Source organism: Protopterus annectens, chromosome 8.part0, assembly GCF_019279795.1.
Source record: "Protopterus annectens isolate FY-2018-M chromosome 8.part0, PAN1.0, whole genome shotgun sequence".
Taxonomy (NCBI): Eukaryota; Metazoa; Chordata; order Ceratodontiformes; family Protopteridae; genus Protopterus; species Protopterus annectens.
Window position 1 is genome coordinate 866,590,588 of NC_056741.1, and position 22,185 is coordinate 866,612,772.

The 22,185-nt window shown below is 42.1% G+C and overlaps 1 protein-coding gene across 5 annotated transcripts in view; it reads left to right on the forward strand.

Annotated features, from left to right (window-relative positions):
* HDAC6 (histone deacetylase 6) overlaps positions 1 to 22,185 on the forward strand; it is a 1,533,697-nt gene that overhangs the window by 998,011 nt on the left and 513,501 nt on the right. For all 5 annotated transcript variants that reach the window (XM_044080374.1, XM_044080376.1, XM_044080377.1 and 2 more), the window contains exon 19: positions 7,612 to 7,745. In XM_044080374.1, coding sequence (XP_043936309.1) covers positions 7,612 to 7,745 — 134 coding nt within the window. The remainder of the gene's footprint in view (positions 1 to 7,611; positions 7,746 to 22,185) is intronic.

Here is a 22,185-nt window from a genome sequence, read left to right on the forward strand (position 1 = left end):
ACATGTTGGGGATGCATGCTTCTTCTATGCAAAATCGCATTTCTATGACCGTCTTTTCTATATATCTTAGTTGAAAACTCACCATTTGCATTACAAATTATCTTAACATCTAAAAAATCCATTTCATCATAGGAACTTCTAACAGAAAATTTCAAAAATTGAGTACTTTGATCAATATATGTATGAAAATTTAATAACATATTTCTGTCACCTTGCCATAACATAAAAAGGTCATCAACAAAACGCCTGTAAAATCTGAATTGAGGCCAATGTTTATTTCCCAAAACATATTTATTCTCCCAGGTAGCCATCACTATGTTAGCATAGCTGTTCGCTCATGAGGTGCCCATGGCCACCCCATCCTTCTGTAAATAAAACTGATGTTCGAATAACATAATATTGTTACTCAGAATTAATTCCATAAGATGGCATATTAAATCAATTTTCCCATGTTCCTGTCCACTCTTATTTATTAAATACTCCCTTAAATATTCAATACCCTCTTTATTGGGAATTGAGGTAAAAAGTGAGTGGACATCCAAAGTTACTAATAACATTCTATGGCTGCCCTTCTCTTGCTCTAAAAATTCAGAGTGATCTTCAAGAAAATGTTGGGAATCTCTCAATATATATTTATTTTTGTTAACGACCTGTCCTAGTAGTTTTTCCTCAAATATGGATATGGGTTGTGTACTCCACCCATTACCAGAGACAATTGGTCTCATGGGTGGTTCTGTTGGATTTTTATGAACCTTTGGTAGACCATGTATGCTAGGTATTCTGGGATGTTCCACTTTAAAATAATTATATAGATCTTGTGTAATCTCATTATTCAGAAGATTCTCATAAAGAATTGCATCCAATCTCCCCAACATAACATTCATTGTATTCATGTCTATATTAGAATATACATTTTCATCTCCCAACAATTCATACATCCTACAGTAGTAGTAATCCCCATCCATTATTACTACTAGACCACCTTTATCAGCCTGTTTGATAATTATTCCATCATCCATCTGTAATGCCTTTAAGGCCTCATATTCATTGTCACTTAAATTGAAATTCTTACCTCCATTTCGTTTATCAAATGCCTCAAATAAATCCTTCTCACAAAGTTGTACAAAAACATCCACTATCTGGTTACTAGGAGGTATGAACGTACTAGGTTTTCTAAAAACCATCTCATTGTTGTCATGTCCCTTAAACAACAATTGTAACAGTACATTCCTACTGAATATCTTCAAATCAATAATTGTGTCTGTTATATCAGCATTCTGTGTGGGAATAAATGATAATCCTCTATTAAGTACACTGGCTTCACCATTAGTAAGTTCCCTTCTCGATATGTTCCACACTAGGGGAATTCATCTCCCATCTCCTTTTTACCCATTTGTAACCTGGCGATAAGTGTTCCTTCCTCTTGGTTCGACCCCTGCTGTACGAGCGATCTCGTGCCTCCATTCGATTCAACGAGCGTTTCCTGATGGGAATAACTTGAAAGTCCATTTGTAGATTTGGCATTGCCACCACCGTTTGTGTAGACGTTCCTTCCGATGTAGATGGTACCGCTTTTTCAAATATCGCGTGATGTTCGTGGATATTGCTTTCGTAACTTCCGGTATCAGAGGTGCGGAAGCCTTTTTTCGCACTTCGGGTTTTTCATTTAAAGAGGCAGTCTCTTTTGGAGCATTATTCTGATTAGGTTCTAAATTAATCTGAGCATTTTGTTGATCTATATTCATACCCCAGTTCTGTACATGTGTCTTAGGCCAAATAAATATTTGGCCTTCTTTAAAATCCTGTTTATCCCTCTCCAATTTGTTCCATTTCTGGCGTAATAATTTATTATCAAAAACAGATACTGATTCTATGATCATGCCCAATTTCTTTTCTACCAATTTCTGTGGAAACTTTAAAAATAGAGACTTTTGTTCATCATTAAGTGCTGTTTGTAAAATTAAGTGCTGTTTTTAAAATTCTCTCCGCTTTTTCAGAAAATTCAATGAGGAGACGTATATAGTTAAAGCTAGTCTCCAAATTCAGTTGCTCCCACTTAGATGACAATTCAGGGCAGCGTTCTCCTTGATTAGGCATCTTTAAAATTCTTAAGCCTCTTAGAATCACACAATTTCTTAGACAGGCTTTCATATGATGTCTCTGTGCCTGTAACTTCTTTATTTTAAACAAAATATCTTCCACTTTATGTATGTTCTTAATAAAAGAAACAGTTTATTTCATCTTTCTCACCTTCAAAGTCCTTATTCAAGGACACAAATGTAAGAAGGGGATTCTCACCACCTTTTGCAAAGCTTAAGAGTTTTTCTGCAGTTGATCCTGAAATTGTCCACTGGATTTCTGTTATATGTTCAACCTCATTGTCCATATTCAAAGGACAACAAATCAAAGTTGTTCAAAGCTTTAATTCATATCACTTTTCATGGACTTTTTCTCAGAACAATCATTCAAGCCCGCCATACACTTAAAATCCAGAAATCCTGAGTATGTCTACGTCACATAGGTGTTCTTAAAGTGTTAGGCACTTAATCTCATTTTAGTTGTATATAACGGGATGTTTATACTATTAGAGTAAAGTCAAACGTTACCCCTGAACGTAGGATATCACACCAGCAATGACAATAAATAGTATTCCAAACAGCAGCGAGTGCTGGTGCAAAACGGCCCAAATCCAACTCTGAAAACGGTATTCACCAACGGATTATTCACAGGCTACAAAAAGTATAGTGAAAGGGAGCCCTTCACTAAATCCACTCTTCAAAGACCAAAACTTTCAGAAAAGAAAATCACCACGCTAGCATTAGCAATGTGGAGCAACAAATCCTTTTAATAACAGTGAGCGCTTTCGCCATGTGGCTTCTTCAGACTGCATAACAATAATAAAGTTCAAACAGCTGTCTTTATAACATTACCCACCCTCCCATTGGTTAAGAAAATCATTACACAGAGGCAAATGAAATACAAGTAAAAACAATCCATCACGTGCAAAACGCATTCTAAACAATGCGAACTGCTTCGTTACACACTAAGAAATGTTTGCTAAAAGACTAAAGTGCACACTGCTTCAAATACTATAGTAGACATAAATGAAAAATAAAAATACAAAAATAGAACTTTCGTAAAAAACATTTCTTTTAAAAAGGTCCTTATAAAAGGAACAACAGAATCACAGGCACACATTGTCATAGAACAATTCCATATAAAAGACATATATACATTTCGCTGTGCTAAGCTAAATCGCTTAACAGGTGGACCAAACATTGAGCTTGCACTTACCGCTATAAAAATACCGATCAGCACCATTTAAATAATACATCAAACAACGCTCCTTCTTACACTACATCACCAGCATGCTACACCATCTTGGGACAAAACTACAGTGCTCATAAATGTGTCGTCATCATTAACTTAAAGGGGACGACATCAAAAAGGCATATGGTTGATTCTCACCGTAAATAAATATAGTGGATGATTCCACAACTGACACAAAATACAGAGCGTGTATTCAAAGCTCACTGACTACTAAAAAACACCAAATAAGGCAAACCAAAACAGAAAATAAAAATAATAAAAAGCTAACATACTCGAAGTAAACGTGTAACTTAGGCATTGCAGGCAAAACCATCGCCTACACCTACTAGAACCTTGTACATAGATCCTAGGCATGTCCTATATGGAACGGACATGTCAAAATGGTGTCGATCGCCTTGAAACCATAAAATAACCTGAACTATCAAGTCGATCAGTTCGTAGAATCACTGTTATCCGAAGGACAATACGCTCAAGCGCTCATAAAGCTAGGCGTAACCTCGGATCTACTTATAAACAAAATACAAAAATGTCTCTCCAGGTGAAAACACAGATGTCGTCCCCTTTAAGTTAATGATGATGACACGTTTATACTATTAGTTCATCATGAAATATAAATTAAAAAAAATATATATATATATATATATATATATATACACACACACACACACACACACACACACGCACGCACGCACGCACACACACACATACATTTATATATAAAATCTTCCATTATTTTCATAGTTACAGGTCCATAGCTTTTATTTCTGACATAATGGAGATGGACACGTTCTCGTTTAAGCCGGTTGGTTCCTGTGCATTTAATCTAAGCTGCCAGCACAGTTCTTTCATTTCAGTGAGTGTTTCCCACAGTCCACCCCTCGGGTTTTCTGCTTCTTTTGCCAAAACTGAGAATTAGAATGTGTGTAAGCTCTTGAGCATTTTAAACTATGCTTGTGTAGAGAATTGTTTTCGTTGCAAGTACGAATGTCATTCAAATGTTTGTAAATATGACTTAAATAGTCTATCAGTTTTTCCTATATAATAAGCACCACATCCTCCGCAGATGGCAATATATACCACCCCTGCAGATGTATAACTGTAAGTGTCATTTAATTTAATAGTTGTCTTCAGTCCTTGGATGGATATCTTTTGTCCTCCTAGGATAGAACCACTGAATCATCTGTTGTCATCCTGGAGAGTCTTACATACTGACCCTTTACTAGTGACCTCTTCTGATGTAATGGATGATTATTTAGGAAATGGAGGTAAGAATTCGAAAAGGTTCATATTCTATAGCTGTTTGACTGGTATGAACTTGCTTCCTTATAAATAGTAACGTTTAAATAGTTGCAACTTTTGTCATGTACAAAATGAGTAAATCGTAAATAAGTAGTGGTGGAACCAAGACAGCATAAATTCATGAAATTGTGATCTCATGTATTCCATAAAATTACAATGTCATCTAGGAACCTTGCATATAATGACCAACGTAGTATCTGGAATTTTGTACATATTCCTCTTCCAATGACCACATAATGATATTGGCATACAGAGGCGCACAGACTGCCCCCATTGCGACTCCCTGCTTCTGTTTATAAAGTTCACCTTCGAAGTAAATGTAATTGGTGATTCAAGAACAAGTTTCCGTTATGTTTGTTTGTTGTATAGTCGTTTTTGGTTTGAGCCTTTGCCTAAATAAATGAGCCAAGGTGTTTTATTATCTGTTGGTCCCCTGTGGATTGACTTTGTGAAACAAATGCTAGGCACTTTATCGTGCTGAAAAGGGTTTTTTCGCATTTACTGGAGATTAAATGCATCCTTTGATCGTTGGTCTTTGGAGTTTTTATCCAGTCTGGCTGCATTTTACGTGCTGTTGGTTGGCTTTTGGATATTATATTACAGCACGCGCCTACTTAAATTCTGGATTTTTGTGTTTGGTTTATATATATATATATATATATATATATATATATATATATATATATATATATATATATATATATATATATATATATTATATATATATAGTATGCATATGTGTCTGTGTGGGTCAACCTCGACCCAACGAAATCACCGAAACGTAATTTGGTGAGCTTTATTTCACGAAAGTGCATTTTTGCCAAAATGCACTTTCTCGAAAAGGCATCTAAGCGAACATTAATGGGGGCTGTTGCTTAGATCGTGGCACAGTGGGGATAAGGGAATATTCCATTTTCCCTACTGTATTGCGATCTTGACATGAGAATACAAAAGTAGTGGGAACATGGGGTATGCTGTGGGGCTTGCCCCCCTGCATAAATATGGTAAGTGTTGTGTTTGTGTTTTTTTTTTTTTTTTTTCGTTTAATTTGTTTTTCGAGAAAGTGCATTTTGGCAAAAGTGCACTTTCACGACAAACAGCTCGCCGTATTACTTTTCATTGAAACATAATTTTGATGGGTCAAAGTAGGACCTGTCTGTGTATATCTGTATTTGTATACATGTCTGTGTGTTTATAGGTGTGTGTGTGTGTGTGTGTGTGTGTGTGTGTGTGTGTGTGTGTGTGTGTGTGTGTGTGTGTATGTGTGTATGTGTGTATTTAATACATATATGTGTATATATTTGAGTCTACATCAGATCAAAGTTTTAAAACATTGAATTTTATAAGGCCAAGACCCTATGATTGAAGTTTCAAAACTTCGAACACCTGAAATAAAAACAAAACCATTTTCCTGGAGTTTTTTGCAGGGGGGCAAACCCCCCTGCACCCCCCACACTCCCTGCTATTTAAATATACCAACTCCGAGATCACACTGCAGCAAGGAAAAGGGAGAATTTCCTGTTCCGTGCTGTATGGAGATTTCCGTTCAGAATGTTCAAAGTTTTAAAACATTTATCATATGGTCTCGGCCATATGAAATTCGAAGTTTTAAAACTTCAGTCATCTGAAGGGAACCCATATATTTATCTACATGTGAGTATATGTAGACACACGGATTTGTGTTATTCCTTTGAAATTTCCCATAATTGAATTTCTAATCATCAAATATTTAATGTTTGACATAAAAATCATCGTAGGAAAAATTAAATTTTGGTGGTGTTTGAGAAGCTTCCTTGTGACCTTCCCAGTAGGAGGTGAAGACTGTTGCCAGTACAGACTTTCCTTGCTAGTGGAATGTCCAGAGTCTGGTTTTGATGGACAGGCTAAGATGCTTTCAAAGGTCTGGAATTATTGTATGTATTTAACTTAGAATTGCCTCCTTAATTTGAATACACACTGCTTTGGTTCTTGTGTTGGACTGCTCTCTACACAGTCAAGTATTTTTTTTTTCCTTTCAGCAATGATCTCTTGTTTTTTACTCATTTTGCATGGCACTCCTGTTTTGATTCCATGCTGTCTTAGGTGTTGTGCTTCCATTTTTCAATCAAATTTGTTTTCTCTTTATTACTGTCACTGTCTTATGTCTAACTGATATTTAACAGTAGAGTCCAGTAGTGCCAATCTTTTGCCTTGCTTTGCTTTCCTTGCAGAATTTCTGTTGCCAAGTTAATTTCCAAGTCCTGTTAAGGGACTGACTGCAGTGTGCCACTGCCATTGATAGAGGAGGAATTGACATTGGGTGCTGTCGCTGCCATCCGTAGCAAGCTTTTGACTCCTTTAATCAGTTTCTGAATTCTTGATTGCTCGTGCTGTATTACAGTTTAACTGCACTAAAGATTATCCAGCTTTAGAAAGGGATTTTTCAGAAGTAATTGAACATTTTAGGGTTTACTGATGCAAATCTCAATGCAGAAGCAATTAAAAAATTATCTGAAGGATCAAGCACTAATAGTCTAGAAAAAGTTTGCAGTCTGCTACAGCATGCAGTTGTTCAGGACTGAGACTGACTTAAGGTACTAAGTCTCCTTTAGTGGGAATAGCAATGTGCATCATGATAAGCTTTAGAATTTTCACAGTTTATTACAGGAAACGTTGATTACCTAGGGCATTATGTAATGAAATTTGAACCTAAAGTCTTAGAGCTTCACCAGCATGCGTATCTTGAATGGCTTTGACACTTAAGAATTAGATATTCAGAGGTTATGTTCAGTGGAGAAGGAATTTACAACCATTCTGTGGTACACGTACCATCCATTTCCTACTTCCTTTAAATGTTTTGTAGGTGAATGCTGAATGCTTTTAATTTTGTCTCTAGCTTGTTACAGGGGTGATGATGCTGTAAAAGTTTTGTTGAAGGGTGAGGACAGCATTTAAAAAAATGTCAGTATGAACTATAACCGGTGTTTATTTTCACCACTACAGGCACAGAATGGGGTAGCAATTGTGCGACCACCTGGGCATCATGCAGAGAAGAATATGGCTTGTGGATTTTGCTTCTTTAATACAGTTGCATTGTCTGCACGTTATGCTCAAAAGTTGATGGGATACAAGATGAAGTAAGTAAACTGTTTTAAGAACTTTTGTTTATTCTTGAAATGATTGCCTGCTAAGAGAATTTTTACAGCAGTGGGTAGCTACGACATGCATCAGGTCCTGCAACATCAATTCTTAAAGCATTGGGTGGCTAAAAGATGCATCATGTCCTGGTCTTGCAATATCAGTTTTTTCAGCAGTGGGTGGCTAAGTGATGCATTAGGTACTGGTTTTGCAACACCCATTCTTACAGCACTGGATGGTTAAGAAATGCTTCAGGTTCTAATGCTGCAAGATCATGAGTTTCATGCATTGTGCTATTTACAGCTTTTCATCCACTTCTCATATTGAAATCATTTAAAGCTTCAACTGAATGTGGGGAACACGGGTGAAACGATGAATGCTACCTTTATTAAGGCCCAACAAAAGATGTCCATTACTTTTCCCTCCATTAGTAAGGCAGACGTAATATTTCTTCATTGCTGTCAGTTACAGTCCCAGCATCCTAGTTCTTCTCACTGGGCCCCATTTGAGTACTAGTCAGGGTGAGGCAGGGGTTGAACCAGCAAGTGCAGTTGTTTGCATAAACAAATTTTTCAGTATCAGATGTGGTCTCAATATTGGGACCACATCCTTTGAGGTAGATTTCTCCAGCATTAACCCTGCCTTCTGTGTTAACAGCTTCGAAAACAGTTTTATCAATGAAGAGAATACATTTGGCCTTAGAGTTGGAGGTTGGTGGCAACAGTGTTACTGATGTCTGCTTTCCAGCTTTTAAGGTCAAGAAACTCAATATCTGGCATAATGGTCAGCCATTCCTGATTATCAGGGACACCCTGATTTTGTCTCAAAATTTTGCTCTGCCCCTCCTATTCCCTCCCAAAATTGAAAAGTTGGAGAGAAAAAGAGATGTATTAAACTTGATAAATAATGGTAATGAGTCCTTATATTACTTCAGAAAATTCCGGTTAATTCACATTTGCTTATTTTATCACCACCTTAAGTTTTTTTGTGTCTTTCGGCTTTTCCTGGTTAGGAGTCGCCACAGCGGAACTCCGGTCCGCTAATGATTGGCAGTAGCTGGCTTGCCGGGCCTAACGCACAACCTTCAACAAAGGAACGTGCATTCACGCATGTCGCCACACAAAAGACGCTCTAAGAATCGAATGGGCAACGTCTAACTGTGAGGAGACAACGCTACCGCAGCACAGCAATAATAATTTAAAAAGTATTCTTGATTGTCCCTGAAAGTTTTCGTAATTGTTCCTGATTCTGGAGTACCAGATCAAGAACTATCTCAGGCCTCAGGTTAATTATTATATTGGCCACATTGTTGAAGGCCAGGCAGCTGGACTTCGGTTAAATGCTAATTTGCTTGGTATTTGCTTAGCTGACATTGTCCTTAGGCAGCAAGGGCCAGTGCCCTTAATCATAAGTTTGATGTCAAAATCAGCACTGACACAGTTGTATACCATTCTGCACATGCTGACTTTAATTGCTGTAACATAAACCTCAGCCAGAGGTATTTCTTTCTCTAGTCCCTTAGTCATCCACATTTTCAGTCTGCAGGACAGAGGAGGCAGGAAGCTTTTTGCAGGGATCAGTCCAATGCATCTTGCCAGTTCAAGTGTCTTCACTCCTCTTCAGACCAAGAAGACATTTGGACTCCCCTCAGAAGTTGACCAACCCAGATTTTAAGGGGAGAAGTTGCATCTCTCTCAACTATCTGATTTAAAAGCTCGCATTTGCACTTGTTTCTTTCCTATAACTAGTCTAGTTCAGATACAGATTCTTAGCTTTAGCACTTGAATTTGCTTATTCATGCTCAGCACTTGTTCAGAACTTGTAAGCACTAAATAAGCTACAAATTACTGCAGCACTCAACCTTCCTCATCACCTAGAGGAAAACATTTTTTGTACTTACTTTCCTCGCTTGTTTAGAGAAAAACAGCTCTTGTACTCACTTTCCTCACTTGTTTAGAGGAAAATAGTTTCTTATTCAGGCATGTCCAGGTGTCGGCTCCCAGTGTTCTCTCCTGTCTATATGATGAATCTGGGCATCTTGGGGCAATGTAGCAATTGCCTTATGTACACAGACGACCCTCTCCTCCTACCACCCAACACTACAACCTTTGAGAGATGCACTTATCTAGCCAAACTGGAGGTAAAGCTCTCTCCAACCAAGACTGAACTTAAGTCAAGAGGAGAAGGTAAACACTTGCACCACACTCATCATGTAGTCCCACTAAGCCTACACCACCAAACTCCACACATAGAAACACAAAAGCATTCACGTGGAGGCTCTCAGTAATAATCTGCACAAGCAACAGAGACCTCCAAAGCAGAAACGCAAACAACCTCTCCCCCCCGCCAGCACAACCCAAATGACACATAGCCCAGAAACTCATTGTGCCACGCAACCACAGCCCATAAGGCAAAACAACATACCCAACACACTAGTCATAGGTGACTCTATAGTCAGGCAAACTGATGTCCCACTTACCAGGTAAACAAGGAGAAGGTTACTGTCAGCTGCCTGTCAGGTGTCAGGATTCGCCACATAACCCATGCACTCAGGTCACTCCACAACAAGTACAAATATGACTCTGTCATTGTCCATGTTGGTGTGAACGACCTGAGACATACCTCAGTGAACTACATGAAAAGAGACATGGAAGAGCTTTAAGATCTTGTAGCCCAGGCAGGTATGACCCTAGCCCTGAGTAGCATCCGACCATCGCCCAGAATGATGCCACAATACAAGGACAAAATGACTGACTTCAATTGGCTAAGCTTCTGGTCATTCAAAGGGGATCCAGTATCTGTTTGCTTGGGACGACATGGTCAGCAGACCACGATGCTTTGCCAAAGATGGCCTGCATCTGTCACCCCTGGGTTTCCGGATACTGGCTAAGGCTCTTGCTGCCTCTGTAGTACCTTTTTTTAGGCAAGGTTTAAATGACAAATTCACCACCATAACAGGAACAGGTAAGCAGCAACTGTGGTGGTGGTGCTGTGGTAGGGTTGTCGCCTCACAGTAAGACGTCCTGTTCGATTCTCAGCTAGAGCGTCTTCTGTGTGGAGACATGCGTGAATGGGTGCACCTTTGTTGAAGGTTGTGCGTCAGGGCCGGCAACTCTGCACGTAAAAAATCTACTGCCAATTATTAGCGGACCGGAGTTCTGCTGTGGCGACCCCTAACCGGGAAAAGCCGAAAGACACAACAACAACAAAAGGAACAGGCAAGCAAAAACTAAGGGTAATGCTACTCAGTGCTAGAAGTCTAAATCTCAAAATTCACTCTCTCGAGGCACTCCTTAAAATGGAGAACATTGATATCTGTGCAGTGACTGAGACCTGGTTCAAGGCTGTAGAGAGCACCCCTGCATTACCAGGCTATAACTCGTACTACACTTTTTTGGCCATCTAACCTGGACCGGAGCACCAGACGTGGGGGTGTGTCCATATTCATTAAGGATATCTCCACACCTCCAGGCTAGTTGCTCAGCATAATGTATCCGAGATTATCTAAGTGCAACTAACTCTGGGCAAAACTGCAATCCAAATTGTAGCTTGCTACGAATCCCCCACCATGTCCCAGGATTCCCACTCTTCTTTTCTTGATATACTGGAAAATATTAGGGTTCAACTAAACACCCTAATAATGGGCAATTTCAACTACCCCATCGTTAACTGGGAAAGCTACTCATGTACCAACTCCTTAGCTCAACACTTTCTAGAATTCATAAATTCCAATGCCCTGGATCAACTTAACCACACCCCCACCAGGGGCAACGATATCCTAGACCTAGTCATTACCAACATGAGTGACCGGTATTCCACACCTGACGTCAACTCCTCGTTGGTCAGATCCGACCATAAGCTAATCACCCTAGATATCCACATCTCGCCCCCACCCCATTACGGAAACCACGGTAAAAAATTTCTCCAAAGCCAACTTCATGCTTCTTAAGACAGAAGTGGTGAACTTCATGACAACCATGCAGATGGTACAGTTATGACTGCTGAGTCCTACACAAATATACTCTGTAAGCACCTACGAGTGCATGGATCATGCTATCCCAAACAGAGCCAAGGTGCTATCCTCCAAAAAAAGGAAGCCAATTTGGTGGTCCCCTTGCCATAAACAAACTCTACAACAGAAGGAAGAAACTGTTGCAAAAGAGAGTAAAATCCCATGAGTGGAGGAGCTGCCTGGTTAGCTTCAGTAAGAAGTTGAGATCCCTTATAAGATCCTCCAACGATAGCTATGAAAACAAAAACACCACTGATTCTAGGGACAACCACAAAGCATTCTATAGCTATGTCAAGAATCTCAATGGCAGCAACCAGATCTGCTCTGAGTTACTGCACACCGGCATGAAAATTACAGAACCAACTGGTATTGCCAACATCCTGGCAGATAGGTTCAGTGCTAACTTTAACCCCCTGTCACCCCGTAAATGGCCTATATCTATACAGGAGGAATGCAGAGTCCCTGTAATCACAACTACGCAGGTAAAAGCTGCATTCCCTAAAGCCAAAAACACAGCATCCATGGGGCTGGACAACATCCCAGGCTGCGTTTTACATGAACTTCAGAACAAACTGGCTCCCCAAATAAGCACCATGTTCAATCATAGCCTCACGTCAGGCTTTGTGCCCACTGAATGGTGCACAGCAACAGTTATCCCACTCCACAAAGGGGGAGCCACCACTGATCCCGGGAAGTATCACCCTAATAGCCTGACGAGCCTGGTCTGTAAGGCCATGGAATGCATAAACAAAGATATTGGAAACCTCCAAACTCTGGACCCTACCCAGTTTGGGTTTGTGAAAGGCAAATCATGCCTCTTGAACCTGATCGACTTCTTTGAGGCAGTCACCAAAGCCGTAGACGAGGGCAAGGTGGTTCACACAGCCTATCTTGACCTCACCAAGGCTTTAAACACCATCCCCCATTCTGGAATTATAGCTAAAATCACTAAACTAGGTATAAATCCCTACATCACAAGATGGGTTGCCAACTGGCTCACTGACAGAACCTACACTGTAAAAGTTGCAGACTCCAAATCTGACTTCAAACCAGTTACAAGTGGAGTACCACAGGGTTCAGTCCTGGGACCTCTCTTGTTTGGTATCTGCTTCTCTGAAGTACAGACTAACACAGAAGACCTTCATCTAATGAAGTTCGCATACGACTGCAAACTAGGAGCCATAGTCGTGTCCCCAAATGATGTGGACATCCTACAGAAGGGCCTCACTGAGACAGATGCCTGGTGTCAGAGCCATGGCCTCAAGCTTAATGCCAAAAAGTGCATTGTCATCCCCTTTGGTAAAAACTCTGTACCCATGAACTACCACATAGGCGGCAGTCTACTTAATGCCGAATGTTTGATAAGAGACCTTGGGACCCAGGTGGACAGTAGTATCTCCTTTGATAATCACATCGCCACGGTAATCAAGAAATCCTTCTACATGGCACACCTCATCACAAAAGGGTTCTCATCCAGGAAAAAAAGAGGTCATTGTTCCCCTCTACTCGTCACTCATTAGACCCATTATAGAGTACAACACCCCTTTTGGAATGTACCTCACAAGACTTCTGCAGCAGCTGGAAAGGCCACAGAAGTACCTCACAAAGCGAATTACTGGTCTCAAACAGATGCCCTACACTGACCGTCTCAAATAACTCCAGCGTTACTCCGTCACATATTGCCTGCTCTGAGGTGAGCTCTGCCTAACATATAAAGCTATGTTTGCCCTCTCTAGCCCATCAGTAAGTCACCAGAGGAGTATAGAGAGAGAGGACAAGACCTTCTACACATTGGTGTTACATTCCAGTCTTCAAAGCACGCCTTTTCTAGGATGTAACAGAGTCCACATTAGATCTAGTTTGACATGGCCAACAGCAGCAGAACAACCAGAGATCTGGAAGAAACCAGCATGGCCTTGGTTACTTTCATAACCGTCTTCAAGACAAGAAGAAATCATCGTTGGCAGGAATATCCAGTCCTTCAGTAGGACAGCCGTCTAATACCAGAGACCTTGCCTGATTACACCACTCTAGAAGCAGTCACATGTTGTCTGTCCCTCTAGTTGCCAAGTGTGGCTGGCTGTCACACAAGACAAATGGAGAATGACTGAGATATCCTGAGACCACATAATTTCCTTCTGCACACCCACCCCAGCCCCCCCCCCCTTTTACCCTTGTTGGACATAACACCATTCAAAGGAGTGCAAGAGGAGGAGTATTAAACGTCATACAGAAAGGAGCAATCTAGAAGGTCCCACCAGTCCAGAAAGGATTGCTCTAAGTTCATTTTAGTTCCCAAAAAGACAAATGACTTCAGGCCTATACATGGTTTGAATGGCCTAAATGAACTTGCCTCCTAAAAAGCCTTTTTGATGGTCATAGTGTAGCCATCCCTCTTTGTCAGTTACGAATTAACTTGATGTGCTGTTTCAACCTCTTTGATAACTATCTGTATGTAAAGATTACTAAGGAGTCAAGGGGGCTGCTATGTTTCCAAGTAAGAGCCTTTCGTTATCAGTTACAGACCTTTCCATTTGAGCTCACCTCAGCTTCCAGGATGTTCATCATCTCCATGTCTGTAGTTACTATAAGAGGTTTCAAGAGATAAAGTAGACATTCATCATATATATCAGTGCTGCATTAGACTTAGCTATATGAGTTATATCATGCCAAGAATATAACAGCCATCCAGCTTTCCAGCTTCTAAAGATTCAGGGCACCTTCTTTGTGCCCATACTGTCAGGCAGCTCAAGCTGAGCTGACTAAAAGACAAGATGTGATGGTGTCCTATCTCACCTTCACTCTTACTAGGTTGGGTTCGGATCTTGGCCTTATTTTCAAGCTCGGGATTCTCTGCCAGCTCGTGTCCAACTCCTTATCCCAGCATGCATGCACTGGAACCATCCCCAGATCTCGTTTGCTACTAAACAGATCGAGCATTCGTCTGCTAGCTCTGGCTAAGTATAACTTCTAGTGATAAATTTTTTAACATTAATTCTGAGATAACTTTAATATTATAGTTTAGTGTCTACTTCTGATATAATACTTTCATATTTGGGCTGCTGTTGGCCGTTGTTTTTTTGCTAGGTCTTGTGTTCCTTCTCCTGGCTTGTCTTAATTGTAGTTGATCTATTAGTGGTACAGTTAGTTTAATTTAGAGAACTGTTACAGAGCCCGTTTAAGTTAGAGGGCTGTAAGTCTTGTGTTTCTTGCTTATCCTCTTCCCAGATTCTTGTTAAGTGTAGTTGGTGATTTAGTGGTGCAGTTCATTTAAGTTAGAGAGCTGTAACAGAGCCCCATTTAAGTTAGAGGGCTCTCTCCTTGTTATTCTGTCTCTTCTGTGTGCTCAATAGCTCAACCCATTTAAGTTAGAGTGTCGAGCCCCTGGGGAAAAAAAAGTTGTTTGTTGCTCACTGCTGTTGTTCACTTAAAATGTCCAGTAAGGATTCTAAACCGATGGGATTTAAAAAGTGTGAAAAATGCAGCAAAAAGATGCCCCTCAGTGGCAAACACGCGCTTTGTGTTTATTATCTTGGGGCTGTCCATCTCCAGGAGTTCTGCTCTATTTGCCACGCTTTTGATCATAAATCCCTCCTGGAGAGGAGAAATAAATTAATTTTAAAAGGTTTACTACCCCCCCCCCTTCTCAGAGGCAATGGAAGAAGGTCCAGATGTTCTTCGTGTTTCACTGTTGCAGTCATTACATTTGGGTTATCTGCTTGCAGGTAGCCCTCAGTCGGCCTGATTGTCACAGTCTTGGGTCCTGTGTCAGTTGCCGTCTCATCTTCAATGACGTCAGGTAGTCAGGGGTATAAAGCATGCAGCCAATGCCATTACATCAGTCTTTCTTGCCATGCGTTGCCCGAAGCAGAAGCAGTTCACAAGTGCCGGTTGGCCGACTCCTAAAATTTTCGTTTTCGAGTTTCAGAACCAAAGTCTTCAAAAAAGCTAAGTACCCCGTTGGGGATCCTTTTTCTTGCTCTAAACCGATGTCAGTAAAAGTTAACAATTGTATTACTTGTGGAAAACTAATACCTCATAAAGATTTTCATTCGTACTGCATTCCTTGCTTAGGCCCAGACCACGAAGTCCCTCGCTGTCGGTTTTTCGCCTTATTCCTTATTCAATCCTCAAACTATTCGTCGTCGGTTCATTTTCGCATCAGACTATTTCAGTACTTGGTTCAGTTATCCAGACATGGCTTTGGTAAGCCATCTGACTACCGACATTCTGAAAAAACATAAAAATAAAGACCGAGACAGACGGCATAGGTCCAAAGCTGCTGACGACACTTCCGTTAAGCTAGTCACCAGTTCACTGGTACTCAGTGAGGCGCTTTCGCAGCCCTTGATACCCGCTACTTCAGATTTGCAGGCCTCTACTGAGACCCATTTGCAGTCCGGTATGCTGCGAGATGCTTCTTCGACTATGGAACCTGTGGATGTCTCTACCTTGGATGGGTCCGGAGCCACTGTGCATGCAACTGGCTTCTGAGGGTGTATTCAGGCCTACGGACTTGCATATCAACCCGATGCCATCTTCTTCTTCAAGGCCTAAAACTTGATCCACGCCTAGAAAACCGATGCCCAGATCACATAGTCAGGCCCCTATGCCTAAGAAACAAATGATAAGAATGGCTGAAGACCTTATTACTCTAATCAGGGGAAGCCAGCCTTCTCCCTCTAAGAGACCTAGAAATGATTTTCCTTCTGATTATTCTGATCAGGATTCTGAAATTTCTTTTTCTTCTGGTGACCAGGATTTGCCCTTATCTACCTATGAGGATTCTGATGCAGAGGATTCCATTCCCTCTGCTTCCCCTCCAGAAGATTTCTGTTTTGGTGAAACTTTGCATACTGTTAGGGAGCATTTCCACTGGGAAAGCCAGGATTACTCTGACTCCGAAAAGAAGCTTAGGCAATTCTTACTCCTACCTCAACACAGGCCTTTAGCTATCCCTCCTGTACTGGACATTGTAGATGATGCCTTCTTGGAATCTAGCCTGGCCCCAGACACTTTACCTCTGGCTCCTAGGAAACCTGACAGGTATTAGAGTACCTGACTCTCACAAGTTCCTCTTTAAGAATCCTACTGCGGATCCAGAGACCATTTCACAGGGACCCAAAGGCACCCAAAGGCATTAAGGGTACTACTGCCAAAAACCCTACCCCCTTCTAATAGAGATTCCAGGGCCCTGGACAGATGGGGTAAGAAGGTATACACTTCTGCTACTTTGGCCATTAGGGCCTTAAACTGCCAGTTTCATATGTTAAAGTATCAGCAGCATATTACTGGATTGCTTCAACAGAAAATTATGTTGATTCCTGACTGTGCTGAGAATAAAGAATTACAGGATTTAATGCATTCTGCTGAACAAGTTGGTAAACATACTTTGCAATGTGGTTTTGACTCCTTAGAGGCATCTTGCAGGGCTGTTGTCACTGGGTCTGTACTTAGAAGGCATTCTTGGCTTAAGGAGCAAACTTTGCCAGATCATGTTAAAGCTAAATTACTGGATGCTCCCTTAAACCAAGACCGCCTGTTTGGCAACAAAGCAGATGAAGTACTTAAAAAGATGGAGGAAAAAGCTAAATCTTTGCAAACTGTTAAAGATTTCCTGCAAGTACAGCCTCCCAGATTTAGTAGGCATTGCCTTCTAAGAATTGGTCCTTTCCTGTCTCTTCCAGGCCTTTTCAGTCCAAACCCAGGACCAGCAGACTACCCAGGCTTCAGTCTCAAGGTACTCACAGGCCTAAGCAGTGGGGGGCTCCCATTTGCAAAGCTGGGAGTAGTAAGACCCCCCCCATGGTAAACTGTCACAATGACTTAACCTTAAACCTTCCAACCCCTGCTCAGCTGACTGCTCCTCTAGGGGGGAAGATCACCCTGCATGCAAGAAACTGGGAACTCATTACCCAAGACAAATGGGTTTTAAATGTAGTTTCCCAAGGATACATATTCCACTTTCACATCTTATCAACCCAGAACGGTTGGCCAGACCTACCCCCAAATTAGTGGGCAGAGGCTTAACAGCAGGTTCTCTCGCTTCTAAGTATCAGGGCTAATCAACCTGTCCCAGAAGAGGAATGGGGACAAGGTTTTTACTCGAGACTTTTCCTGGTACCCAGAGAAGACAACTCCTGGCAATCCTATCTTGGACCTGTCTATCCTAAACACCTTTTTGGTAATCCCAAAATTCAAAATGCTAACTCTTCATCAGCTGCTTCCCATGCTAGGCAAAAATGCCTGGTTGGCAACATTGGATTTAAAGGAAGCTTACCTGCACATCCCAATAAGGGAATCTTGCAGAAAATACCTATGCTTCAGAGCAGGCTAAATGCACTATCAGTTCTCTGCACTGCCCTTTGGCTTATCTACTGCGCCCAGGGTAGTCACAAAGTGCCTAGCTCCAGTCATTGCATTCTGCAGGCAGAAAGATATTCAAATATACCCATACCTGGACGATTGTCTGATTCAGGCAGAAAGCCAGGACTTATTATTAAATCATTTGGCATTTGTAAGGAAACTGCTAACCTCACTGGGGTACACCATAAATGAAAAGAAATCACACCTAGTACCCTGCCAACAAATTGTATTCCTGGGAGCAAGCTTGGATACAACTTCCCAGATGGCCTACCTCACGCGAGAGAAACAAGTTTATTTGACAGTCTACTTCAAGCTACTGTCCACAAAGACCCAGCTATCTGCAAGGAAAATACAGCAAGCCCTGGGGTTCATGGCCTCCTGCATTCTACTAATTCCGTATGCAAGACTGCATATGAGGAAACTACAATGGTATCTAAAAAACCTGTGGTGTCAACATTCTCAAGACCTGGAATCAATGATTCCTATCATTCCTTGTATAATGACAGAGTTCCTTTGGTGGGCAGAGGCCTGCCACCACAACAAGGGACTGCCATTCACTCTACCCCCTGCCACCCAAACCCTAACAGATGCATCAGACTATGCATGAGGGGCTCACTTGGCAGGGCAGTGCATTCAGGGCAAATGGAACCCGAGTCAAATGCACCTGCATATCAGTCAAAAAGAAATGTTAGCTGTACAGAATTCCCTGACAGCCTTCAAGGACCACATTCTTCCAGGACAGTTATTGGTTAAGATGGACAACACCACTGTTGTGTTTCATAAACAAGCAGGGGGAAACCCACTCATACCCTGCCTGCAGACTAGCCATGGCTCTGTGGAACACAGCCTTGTGCTACCAAGTGCACCTACAAGCTCAATTCCTGCCAGGCAAGATAAATACATTGGCAGACGACCTAAGCAAAAATCTCATGGACCCACACGAGTGGAAACTGGCAACAAAGATTTTCAACATTCTGAGAGCAAATGGGGGAGCCTGGAGATGGACCTGTTAGCCTCCCCTCAAAACTACCAATTGGACAAATTTTGCACAAGGACTCCCCACAGACAAGCTTGGAAAGCGGATGTCCTGTTCTTCACCTGGGAAAGCCTCTCAGTTTATGCCTTTCCCACTCTGTCTCTCCTCTCGAAAGTTCTACTAAAGATCAAACAGGACAAACCAAGGACAATACTCATGGCACCAGACTGGCCACGTCAACACTGGTATGCCATCTTGCGCAGTATGTCACTACTGGAACCATGGCACCTGCCTCAGACCCCTTCCCTACTGTCCCAGCAGGAGGGCCAGATTCTGCACCCCTAGCTTCAAACCCTGAACCTGTAAGCCTGGCTAATTACCTGCATTCTCCTGTACAATCCCTCAGCAAGCAAGTACTGAATGTCATCCTGGAGGCAAGGAGGCCTAGTACTAGAAAATCCTATGCTGAAAAGTGGAAAAGATTCAAGGGATGGGCACAACAGTGCCCAGTGTACCACATATTCTTCAATACTTAACGGAGATGCTTCACAAGGGCCTTTCCTTCTCCTCTATTAAAATTCATGCCTCAGCCATTTCAGCACATTATAATACTGAGACACCCCACTTCTCTCAACCCCTGCTAAAACAATTCCTCAGAGGGGCCAAAAATTTAAGACCACCCAGGAGAGCCCCTACCCCAGCCTGGCACCTTAACTTTGTATTGGAAAAGCTCACTCTACCTCCTTTTGAGCCAGCTGCAACTGCAGAGTTGAAATTCCTTTCTTGGAAAACAGTCTTCCTCCTAGCCATCACTTTAGTAAGAAGGGTGTATGAATTACAGGCCCTAATGACAGTGGAGCCTTTCATCATCCATGCAGACAGGGTGTCCCTCAGGACCAATTCTTCCTTTATGTCCAAGGTGGTATCCAGTGTGGCCCTTAATCAGTCCATTCATTTGCCAACCTTCTCTTCTAATCCACAGAACAAAGAGGAACAAATTCTGCACTCCTTGGATGTGCACAGACAACTTAGATTTTACTTGGACAGGACTAAGCCTCTCAGGAAATCTGAACAGCTGCTAGTTGCCTTTGCTGCAGGGGCAGAGAGGAAGGCAATTTCAAAGCAAACCATTTCTAAGTGGATAGGTCATTCCATTAATTTCTGCTATAAGCACCATGGAAAACCTACAGCACAGGGGATAAGACCCCATTCCACCAGGGCTACATCTACTTCTACAGCCTTTTGCAGAGGTGTTCCTACCAGGGACATCCTAGAAGCTGCTACCTGGAGTTCTGTACATACCTTCACCAAGCATTCCCACTTGCCAATTTTTTCCTAAATCCAGAGCTGGTTTTGCCACTGCAGTATTGCAGGACCTAATAGCTGGTCCTAATGCTCTCTAACTGCCTCCCCCCTTTCTTAGCTTTGGGAATCTACCCAAATGTAATGACTGCAACAGTGAAACATGAAGAACATAGTACAGTTGTGTACACTTACCATAAATGTAGATGTTCGAGTGTATTCACTGTTGCAGTCCTGGTTACCCTCCCTCCAGCCCCCTGACTTCTTTTGACTATACCTCTCTTCTTGTTTGTTATACTTAAGCTTTCTGGTGTATTTGCTTTTCGTTGGAGGTGTAACCTTGTATATAATTGCTTCCCATAATGGGGGCACCTGACATCTGGGGCAAGAAAAACTGATGTAATGGCGTCAGCTGCATGCTTTTTACCCCTGACTATCTGAAATTATGGAAGATGAGACAGCAACTGATGCAGGACCCAAGACGTTGATAATCAGGCCGACTGAGGGCTACCTGCAAGCAGATAACCCAAATGTAATGACTGCAACAGCGAATGCACTGGAACATCTACATTTATGGTAAGTGTACAGAACTGTACTTTTCTTCTAGATCTGATAAGTCACCTTCTGCTAAGTCTTACAAATCAGACAAATCTTCGAAATCTGGAAAAAGATGTTCCTTTTCTTCATCCTTGGATCCAGCATAAAAAAATCCCTCGACTGTCCTACTCAGAGTTGAATTCTGTTCGATCAGACAGGGCTCCATTGGCTCCAACACCTTCTTGTTTGTACCAGTGGAGTTTGAGCTTAGGAGCCGGTCTCCACTATTTTGAGATCACCCGTTTTACATAAGGCTAAATCTCCCACAACCTGATCTTGTAGTTGTCTTTTTGATGATGATGTGGATCGGGTGGTATAGAAGCTCATAAGGACACCGGTGCTGGCCAAATTATTGTTGGATCTGACCCCAGGGCTTTGGATCCTACGACATCCACTTCCTCTGCTCCAAGTCCAACTCTGATCCAACCACTGGCTTTGGAGTTGGCAGGTCTAGAGTTGGTACTAGTGGAGGTGTCTGATCCACGACCCACCACGGGTTCCACAGATCCGACAATGACTCGGATGTTCTGTGCTCCTCTGGAGCTGGAGGAGTCTAGGAGCAGACACTCTCCGGTCGGATCGGACAGCTGTCGGATCCGACTTTGCCTCTCGGGGCCTCGGCTTGGGTGAGTTTGACTCCTACCTCAGGCTCGGATCCATTGTCCTTGGTTCCAGGGGATCCTTCGGATCCAGGGATATCCTCTGATCAGGGACGGAGGGCTTTTGACATTATGAGGAGGGTGCTGTCTCCACAGACAGGTCTGCAGTCCTCTTTGGATATTTCTCCCTCTAGAGCATCAGTACCTGCCTCTTTACTCCTGCATCCACAGGAAAACAGTGACTGTAGGCCTCAGGATGCCCCACTGTGTACCACCCCCCACACTCTTCTGAAACCTCCTCAGAATACCCTCTGAGAAGGTCCCTCAGAGGGGACCGTGCAAGAAGAAGCAGTTAGACTCCCTGGAGGAGTCCATCACTTCTGATACGGACCTCAATGAGGCAGAAGGGTCTCCGTGGTCACCTCCTGATGATGTCTCCTTTGGAGACATCCTGGAAATGTTAAAGCAAAGAAGTGGCTGGATGTCAGAGGAGTCCGTATACCTGAAGGTTTTTGGGTCTCACCCTTCCACCTCTTGGGTGACTCTGCCTTTTGATGAGCTTCTTGAACTGGTTTCTCGAAAGGTGT